General features: G+C 36.7%; 2 protein-coding genes across 8 annotated transcripts; both read left to right on the top strand.

Moving 5' to 3' along the window:
- Positions 1–168: 168 nt before the first annotated feature.
- Positions 169–4,656, top strand: LOC100117375 (solute carrier family 35 member F5). 5 transcript variants are annotated; one of them, XM_008210270.4, is made up of 8 exons: positions 169–319; positions 750–1,005; positions 1,091–1,228; positions 1,311–1,631; positions 1,708–1,890; positions 1,969–2,285; positions 2,371–2,616; positions 2,695–4,656. In XM_008210270.4, the coding sequence occupies exons 2-8, from the start codon at positions 844–846 to the stop codon at positions 2,762–2,764; spliced, it is 1,437 nt and encodes a 478-aa protein (XP_008208492.1). In that variant the 5' UTR covers positions 169–319; positions 750–843; the 3' UTR covers positions 2,765–4,656. The 5 variants fall into 5 exon arrangements, with proteins under 5 accessions (XP_008208492.1, XP_008208491.1, XP_001601634.2 ...); XM_008210269.4 differs by having other exon boundaries at positions 182–346; XM_001601584.6 differs by having other exon boundaries at positions 182–360.
- A 182-nt stretch (positions 4,657–4,838) lies between these two features.
- LOC100679253 lies at positions 4,839–8,336 on the top strand. 3 transcript variants are annotated; one of them, XM_003426861.5, is made up of 13 exons: positions 4,839–5,085; positions 5,165–5,216; positions 5,277–5,426; positions 5,510–5,656; positions 5,783–5,866; positions 5,950–6,160; positions 6,227–6,299; positions 6,383–6,457; positions 6,551–6,808; positions 6,870–7,218; positions 7,304–7,488; positions 7,650–7,843; positions 8,073–8,336. In XM_003426861.5, exons 1-13 carry the CDS (start codon positions 5,037–5,039, stop codon positions 8,103–8,105), a joined length of 1,860 nt encoding a protein of 619 aa, XP_003426909.3. In that variant the 5' UTR covers positions 4,839–5,036; the 3' UTR covers positions 8,106–8,336. The 3 variants fall into 3 exon arrangements, with proteins under 3 accessions (XP_003426909.3, XP_008208497.2, XP_008208496.2); XM_008210275.4 differs by having other exon boundaries at positions 6,870–7,239; positions 7,304–7,544; XM_008210274.4 differs by having other exon boundaries at positions 4,866–5,085; positions 6,870–7,239.
- The last annotated feature ends 853 nt before the right edge of the window (positions 8,337–9,189 follow it).

Here is a 9,189-nt window from a genome sequence, read left to right as displayed (position 1 = left end):
TTTCTACTCAGTAGTATACGCATATTATATTGTGTGTAGTCGACAGTCGTTCATCGAACATACATACATTAATACATACCCATACGTGAGTGTATAAGGCTGCCGGTAAGCGGCGGCACCTGATCACGACGGCATATCCTTTTCGTCTGTATCTACTTTATCTACGTACAGCGAACAGTAGTGTGAAGTGGTAGTAGATGTAGGCATGCGTCAAAACTCAAAATCCATATGCGCTTGTGTGTGCACTAAAAGGAGTGCTTAATGTTCGACGTAACGTGTCAGTATTCGCAATTGCACTCTGAGAAGACTGTTTAAAAATGTGAGTTTGTCAAAAGTCAATCAAAAGGTCTGTTTTCCGAGGTAAAGTATATAAATAGCTTGCGAAAAAGTCGAGAAGAGAGGGACTCGGAGCAAACGAGAACGCGATCGAATGCTTATTCAGCTTATCAACATTCTCGTATAGGTTCGGTAATTCGGTTAGATTAGATATGTAATACACTTGCAGCGCGCAGGAACGTTCTTTGTTACATTGTTTTTCAATGTGAGCTTCGCTTACAGCCAATCATTGAGGTTATTCCTTGTTCACGTTCACCCGTTATTACGTTCTCATTTTTCACCATCTGTTTTTTTCTCTCATTTGATTGTATTGAACTATAAACTATGTTAATTACAGTTGTCTCGGTTCATTTTTTGACGGGTACTTAGTTCGTTGTGTATACACCAGTGTTACGGAAATTTTTACTTTTCAGATGAATCAAATTTGGAGACACAATGTCTACTCTAGTCTGCGATAACAGAGAGCTGAGGAATGAAAACAAAGAAGAATGATAAAATAAGTCAAGTATGAGCTGCTCCGTGGAACTACGCCAGCCAAGGCAGCAAGGGATGGCGGAGGATCCCCATAAACTCGCTGCAATGATGAATAAATCTCAGAGGCTTGTTCTAGGAATTTCTATTCTGCTGCTAGTTGACATAATCTGGGTTTCTAGCAATGAACTTACAAAAGTGAACAGCTTTAAACAGTTATTTCAATTATTCTATTACAATTCACCGCAAAATCTTAACTAATAATGAACTTATTTTATTTTAGTACATTTACCAGGAAGACACATTTGATAAGCCATTTTTTAGCACTTATATCAAAACATCAATGTTCACATTGTACTTACTGGGTTTGTGTTTCTGGCCACCATGGCGAGACCAGTGCAACAAACCTGCGACTTATATGGTAAGTTAGATTTTCTCGCTTTCATTTATCATCTTTTTTATATTAACCAATAACTAGTTAACAAGCAAGTGCTGCTTTACAGTTTATAGATCCAAATATAGAAGATGATCATTTTTACTCGGAAGGCACTACGAGCTTAAGTGATCCTACATTTGTACCAATCAAAACTCCAGAACAATGTGATCGATCGTCTGGTACTGAGAGTGATGATTCGTCAGTTAGATCAGTACGCTTTAGCAAATTAGCAGAAGTTCGCCACATGTCAGAAAATGACGCAACTGAAGCTCTTATAGCCAGATTAAGTTATCAAGCAAGTGTTAGGGCAGGTGAACACGCCAGACGACAAGCTAATAAATTTTCTGTTCAAAAAGTTGCTAAGATAGCTCTTATGTTCTGTTTCCTTGTTAGTATATATAACAACTGAATTTACTTTTTTCATAATGGCAACAGAAACCTCACTTGCATTTTTTATTTTACAGTGGTTCATTGCAAATTATACTCATCAGATGTCTTTGGCTGTAACAGAAGCAAGAATTGTGACTGTCCTGTCATCTACTTCATGTTTATTTACTCTTTTTCTTGCTGCAGTTTACCCTAGCAACAATGGAGATAAATTTACACTATCTAAATTAGTTGCTATAACAATAAGTATTTTTGGTCTTGTAAGTTGTTTGTACTGACTTTTTCAATGTACGTTATATTTAACAATAATATTTGCTGACAGAAATTTCTAATTCTAGGTGCTAGTTGGACTTTCAGATTTGTCTATAGAGGCTAGTCGACTACCTACTGGTATAATATTAGCTCTAGTCAGCGCATTTTTTTATGCTACTTACATTGTATTCTTAAAAAAGAAAGTCGATCACGAAGATAAAATGGACATACCCATGTTCTTTGGCTTTGTCGGACTCTTTAACTTGACGCTTTTGTGGCCTTTATTTTTTATACTTCATTATGGCCAATGGGAAGAATTCGAATGGCCCAATCCTCATCAGTGGACGTTTTTAATAATAAATGGACTTATTGGAACCGTTTTAAGTGAAGTCCTCTGGCTATGGTGATTAAAACTTTATTTGATATGCCTGCAAACTCAAAAACATTGACAAACACATTTATACAATGTTATTCTCATTTACTTTCAGGGGTTGCTTTTTAACTTCGTCTCTCATAGCAACATTGGCAATTAGTTTAACAATGCCCATATCTATGATAGTTGATGTATTACTGAAGAAAGTTGAATACCCGTGTATTTTCTATCTAGGAACCATTCCAATGATTTTGGCATTTTTTACAGTATCTCTTCTTTCACATTTTGATAACTGGGATCCTGTACTAGATTTGGTGAAAAAGCTATATAAGTGGATTTGCCGCAGAAGCAGATCCATCAGGTAACGTGATTATGAGCTTTGATGTTTAAAAAATATTTAATTTGAAATCATTAAGTTAATGAAATAACTTATTTATAGGATACCTGACTTAGAAGTAGAACAAACTGAGTCCCTTATTGGTATAAACAGTGGAGAACATGAAGCGTAACTTGACAATAAATGCGGAGTTACGTGATACTTGAGTTTTTGATATGTCAACAAAAGTTATATTCTACAAATGCTGAATTGTAAAAAGTAAGCACTAAAACACGCTTTGTTCTATATAATGCTAAATAATGCAAGCAAAATAAGTGCCATATAAATCATTTTTATTTTAAAATAGGTAATTGAATTATTCGAAAAAGTATTAAATTTTAAATGAGTCAAAAATTTATAGTAGTTGAACAAATTATATCGGAATCTTCTCAAAGTAAATCTTACAGTCTGTAAGAAGATCTATATGACAAATTTTTTTCAAAACAGTGTGAACGTCATTTCTTGATTGAAGAAAATGCAAAATAATATTCAAACAGATTAACAAATTAATGATTAGAAAATAGCTTTTAGGTAAAAGTTCATAAATGATATAATCCTATTATATCGTTATATTGTACAAATATAGTAATATGTTAATTTTTTAAACAAAATGTTTTTTAAAAATAAAGGTAAACAATTATCATTAAACAAATTCATTAAATAAAAATTATATATCAATTAAGAAATGACTTACATCACTTGTTCAAGTATCGTGTACGAAATTGATATGAAATCATGTGATAATATATCGACTGTACAGGCTGTTGAATTTCCAATTCCGTTTTACTAGTTTTCTTTTATTATACACTTCTATTTATTGTTATCGATTTAATATTCTGATTCATACAAATAACGTTGACAGTAAGAACTTGAAAAAAATTAATAAATAAGTAAGCAGGAAACTTTAAAGAGCTCTGTGATTTTGAGAAGCGCAGAACAAAGATCTGTAAGTGTAACGTTTTGTATTATCATTATTAAACTTCACGAGTATAAAGTCTAAAAATCTATGCAGACACATTTTTATATTAATAAGATGTATTTTATGCTTTTATACAAATACTGTTTTTTGCGTGAACGTATGAAGAAATATTTAGTTATATATATGCTATATTCAGAATTATAGTATGTCATGTATGAACTTGTTATTTTTATTGTAAAAGTCGATTCTAGTGCATTTAAAATTTTTACTTTGTACATTATAGCGAATAACGACGACATTGGTTAAGTCAATGAAATTATTGGAAACTTTTTCCACTCCGTTTTCTATGTTAAGTTTTTAACTATTAATATAGCTGTTTGATAATTAATTCGAGGATGATATAGATACTTTTATTAAAACGAGACATCATCAGTGAGATACTTACTAAGAATTATAAGCTTTATATTTTAAATAGTTGCAATATTTATGGCACACTGGACCAACTAAATTTTATATGTTTGAACATGCAAAATGAATGAGAAGTAACAGTAGAAAAGGTATTTTGTTTTTATTAAACTAGCGTTTTACTAGTCTAGTCAGGAAAAAATGCTTTGTATTCAAACAGTTTACAACATTGGTCTATCAAAAAAAAAAAAAAATGCCAGTAGAATCGAAAGCACAACTAATTTATCATATGATCGAGACTAATGAATCACTGTGAAGAACAAATTTTGTATCGCTGTCTCAATAATCAAATTAATTGATAGAACGCACATCAGTATGGAGATTTAAATCGCAGTTCGAAAATTTGATTATGATACTTTCTTTTAACTAGAATGATACTGAATGTGCGAAAGGTTTTATAATTCCAAAAGTTAGCTTGACAATGTGATAAAAAACGTCTGGTGTATGACAAATTGTTACAATTACTCTAGGTGATGAGCGACTTTGTCATAAACCCTAGCTAACTGTTCCTATGTGTATTAACTACTATGCATTGTATATTTGAAGTGTAAATATTGAATATACTGTAAAACTATTATAGAAATTGCATACCTACTGTAAGAAACATTGGAAATATTATTAAAATAATTAATGAAAGAACAGATTGATTGTATTTTTTTTATTTCATTCAAAATATCTACTTTTTTCGTATACCGTGTTTTTTAATTAGTGTAGAGTACGGTGCGTGACCCAGTCCAACATAATCATATTTATTTGTTTATATCTATAAATATAACAAAACAACAAGGTCGCAGCGATTGAATACAGCTTCAATTTTGTAGGTTTGTTTGAGATTTGCTCGTTTATTCGCGCGGCATTCGTAGGTGTAAATACAACTACGTTTAAATCATTTTCATTATATAATATTCTGTTGATCGTGAACCTGACTTTGCATTTTGTTGTTTTTTTTTGTCGTGCAAAATTGATAATTGCTTTCGATACAGACGAGAAATGTTATGGGTTAGTGGTCGACAGTTTCAGTATGGCTTATCAAAATGATAGTCGATTACCGTTAGGTACTAATTTAAAAGGTGAATATCTTATCTGCAGGACTTATATCTTCAATTTATTTATGAAATTATTGTGTCCGGAAAACATTTAAAATTTTAGAAAGAAACGAGTCATCTTCGCGTATGGCACCTAAGTTCGCCAGCTCTTTACGGTAGGTGTTGTGTAACATCATGGAAAACATCTATTTTTATAATTCATATTTATTCTAAAGAATCCCAGACGATACATCTTGGCCGAAAATACCGGAGCGAAGACTGCATGAAAATGTGATTAGCAATTCGAGGGGTCCATGCATCGTATCGTTTACTGCTAAAGCTGCAAAAAGTCGAAACAATACCATCAGCCATTTGCCCCACCCGCAGCAAGTTTAATTATTATCAATGATGCATTTTTTTTTATATTCTCATAGAATTTATGATTGATACCTAACATCTAATGTTACAGATTCAGTAGAGAGATTGCGCGAAAAAATAAAGTGGAACGATGCGATAACAATGAAACGTCTAATATATGTTCATCTTTGCAAGCCATCAGTGCAGCGGAACCAAACGCACCTACTTGTACGGATTCGATAACTTCTAATTTTAAAACGTATGTGAAACAGGTATTAAGTATTATATCACACGAATTAAATTTCATTAAACATTTATAGCACTGCAATAAAATATATTCGTATTGTCAATTTGAAAGAAAAAAATTACAATATTCGTTTTTCAGGACAATCACAGCAACTACCGATTCGTTTGATAAGTCAAAAATTAATCAAAGCAAATTGAATGATCCGATTGAAAAAGAAGCAATGTGAGTTGAAACTAAAAATAGTCCGTTGCGAAATGACCTTTATGATGACGATGTAGTCAGCATATTTTCGTTTCGATCATCAGAGAAAAGTCCGACCAACCGGGAGATATCGATAAGGATGCTGTCGAAAAGAGCGGCCGATCGGATGCTGCAAAAAATCTCGAGATATTTAATAATCAAGCCCCTCCGGCAAATAAAACAAATGACACAGAGATTATCAAATCCACGGCACTTGAACAACATCAAAACAATCCCAATTGCCGATCGGTGCATTTAGATGGTCACTTTTCAGAGGTATCGCGAGATAACTTTCTCGTCCGAATGAATCGCAATTAAACTGACTGAAAGTGCTATTCGCAGGAAGCTAAGAAACCAAACGTATCTACTGATAACGAAGCTGGTCCGATCGGAAGAAACGATGAAAGAAGCGCAGGTAAATGAATTCTCGCAGGAAAGCTTGTATATATAGTATCGGTAAACTATCTGACCGTATGCACTTTTTGCATTATTTGAAAGACACCGCAAAAGAAGAAGATGCGAGAAATCGGCGCGGCGGTTCGACGGCCCACGCCAACGTCGTTCAACATCAAAGTTAATATGATATATTAAAAAATAAAATAAAAAAATACATTCATTTATATAGCGCCTATGACGTGACATAATAACATGTAACATAAATAAAAGGACACTTGCGTAAGAACGCGACGTCAGAGAGGCTACTGCACGAGCGCACGGCTGGCAGCAAATTAAGGTCATCCCGTGGCGAGCTGCACGTGTCCGACACTAGTGATTATTCAGAAGCTTACTCCTCCGATGCAAGAAAAGCCGGTCAGATGCAAGGTTTCACGGACAGCGGCTACTACTGCGCGAAAATCGGCAGCGAGCTCGCCTGCAAGGATTACGCGTCAAGAAAGTGCAGCTGCTTCGACTCCTGCTACTGCAGTGAGGATCATATAACAATGTATCATGTAAATTTTGTCCCATTCCATTCCAATCCGTGCAGGCGTAATCCGACGTCTGCAGCGGTCGTCTCGCATCAGCAGAAGATGCGCGCATCACTCGGAGCCTCAGATCGGCAACAGTAGGCGATGCTCCACGGCCTACGGAGCAAGGACGCCGACGGCATCTCGACGCTGCAGCGCAGTCGCCTACTCCAGGGACCTGTTGCCCAGGGTCGCCTCCGACTCGGACTGCGCCGCCGACGGCAACAAGCGCGCCAACGATTTCAACTCGCAGCCGGAGATCGGTATGGCCGATCGCAGGATGTTTCCGCCGTTCGACGCCGCCAATTACGAAATATCCATGATGGGCGCTCCCGAGTCGAAGAAGCGTAAATCCGACGGCCAGCAGCTGTCCGTTTTCTTTCAGAGCTCGTAAGAATGCAGAGGAGACCCGGAGCGTTCGAGAAAAAAGTCGATAACGATTCGCTGATTTCAGGAAATTCAATCCCAGCGACGAATGTACCGCCGCCGCTGCTAAGGGGGCCGGCTCAGCGAGGAGAACGGATGACACTATCGAGAACTCGACGTCGTCGTCGCTTGGCTTGTTGCACAGCGCGCTCGAGAGAAACCCCCAGGGAGACAAACAAGCAGATAGGCGACTTTTAAAGTTCAAAACAGCTGGTATCGCTTATTATAAGCGAGCGATTAAAGTCCCAGCGACGAGAGATAACATTAGTGTATGTCAACTTGGTCTCTCGTCGCTGGGAGATTATTCAATAATCGTCGACTATTGACGCCTCTCGATAAATATCTGTGTATATAATCACGTTTCGCCCGGGCAGTTTTTTTCGGCTGCTTCGTCTTCGGGACGCTTCTCGCGCTGCCGCTCGTCTACGACTACTTGTTCTACGAGGAGGAGATCGAGGAGTACGAGGATCTCGGCTACATCGAGCTTCTGCTGGATTACGTCGTCTCCTCGTTTCAAGAAGCTTTCGCTGGCCTCCCCGACTTGATTAGCAAAATGTTTTTTCAGTCGGTGAGATATGATACAGAGGGAGAGAGAGAGAGAGAGAGAGAGAGAGAGAGAGAGAGAGAGAGAGATAGTCGAATTATTTCTACATTATTTTTCCTCAACGTGTAGTATTGTATCTTACGCATGGACCTATATACACATGTGCGTGTTACGTTACATAGAAAGTCATCGCGTTAATTGGCTAACGCGATACCGGGAGACGAGTTTTGAGAGATTTCCCTCTTTTTTTCAGCGGACTTGCAGAAAGTGTAACAACTTTAATTGATGCGCCGATGACCATCTCTCGCACTGCAGATTATACTGTAGATGCTCCGGATCGAAAGTTTATTCGAAAGCTTCAACAATAGCTCGCCCTCTAAATCTCAAGCGCCTATAACTACCCTTGGCCTTTACCTCGTGTATCAACAGCTCTTATAATAATTTATTGTGAGTATCATATGTGCCCGGATGTGCGAGTACGGTGTGGGCTGCAATAAATGAAATTTTACGCAAGTGACGCAGCATCTTGATGTTTTATTTTTTTGTGAAATTCATCTCGCTCTTGGTGCGTGATACGGCTTGTTATCGATGCCTGTGTATATTTTTATTTAGACAAATGTGAAAACGCTCGCTATTGTTATCGAGGCGTTTCGCGTACGAGTGAGGTCAGAGAACATCTCGAAACATATAATAGATTCCGTCTAATATAAAGTTCGCACCCATAAATGAGCTTGTCTATAAATCTGCTTCTTACATTCTTCTTCTACGACTACGCTGCGTAATTATGAAGTCGGTGCGTGCAATTTATGCGTGTTGCAGTCGCTTATATTATAAACGTGCGCGAGGATCTGCGAACAAAATAAATATATAACTATGCCAATGAAGATGATAAACAAGCGCTGTTGTCACATATCTCAAGATTCGCAGAGACATCAGTGTGACACAAAATACGTCCGCATAAAAGAGCGACAATGAGATGTATCCCTTACGTACGCGTTCGCGTCATATGATTTCGAAACTCTCACTACTCATATTTCCCGCCCGCCAACCCGATGTTAACGATATATATAGTCTTGCTGCAACGTTTTTCATTCCAGGATCTAAAGAAGCGCATTTTACAGACGATAACAATCGCGTTTATAACATCTCATTTCTTTCTCAAGAAGTATTAATTATTTCTTATGGTATTTTTATATGCAGATATCATAGCGCGAAGATGAATCGTATAAGATAACGAAACATCTACGGCGATCCTTTTTAATTTTCATATACATTTAATCAAGTACATTGTTTTTTATTCATCTCAAATTTTCTCATTCTTCGTCGGCAAACTTTCCATTATTTTCTCTGGTATATTGACCCAATAAACA

Source organism: Nasonia vitripennis, chromosome 4 (assembly GCF_009193385.2).
Source record: "Nasonia vitripennis strain AsymCx chromosome 4, Nvit_psr_1.1, whole genome shotgun sequence".
Classification (NCBI taxonomy): Eukaryota; Metazoa; Arthropoda; class Insecta; order Hymenoptera; family Pteromalidae; genus Nasonia; species Nasonia vitripennis.
Note: the sequence above shows the minus strand (reverse complement) of the source record. Positions and strands in the feature narration are given on the sequence as shown.

Coding starts and splice junctions, on each gene's coding strand:
- LOC100117375 (XM_008210270.4), top strand. CDS start 844: ATGAGCTGCTCCGTGGAACTACGCCAGCCAAGGCAGCAAGGGATGGCG. Junction 1,632..1,707: donor CTCTTATGTTCTGTTTCCTT/GTTAGTATATAT, acceptor TTTATTTTACAG/TGGTTCATTGCAAATTATAC. Junction 1,891..1,968: donor CAATAAGTATTTTTGGTCTT/GTAAGTTGTTTG, acceptor TTCTAATTCTAG/GTGCTAGTTGGACTTTCAGA.
- LOC100679253 (XM_008210275.4), top strand. CDS start 5,037: ATGGCTTATCAAAATGATAGTCGATTACCGTTAGGTACTAATTTAAAA. Junction 5,657..5,782: donor ATAACTTCTAATTTTAAAAC/GTATGTGAAACA, acceptor TTCGTTTTTCAG/GACAATCACAGCAACTACCG. Junction 6,300..6,382: donor AAACGATGAAAGAAGCGCAG/GTAAATGAATTC, acceptor ATTATTTGAAAG/ACACCGCAAAAGAAGAAGAT.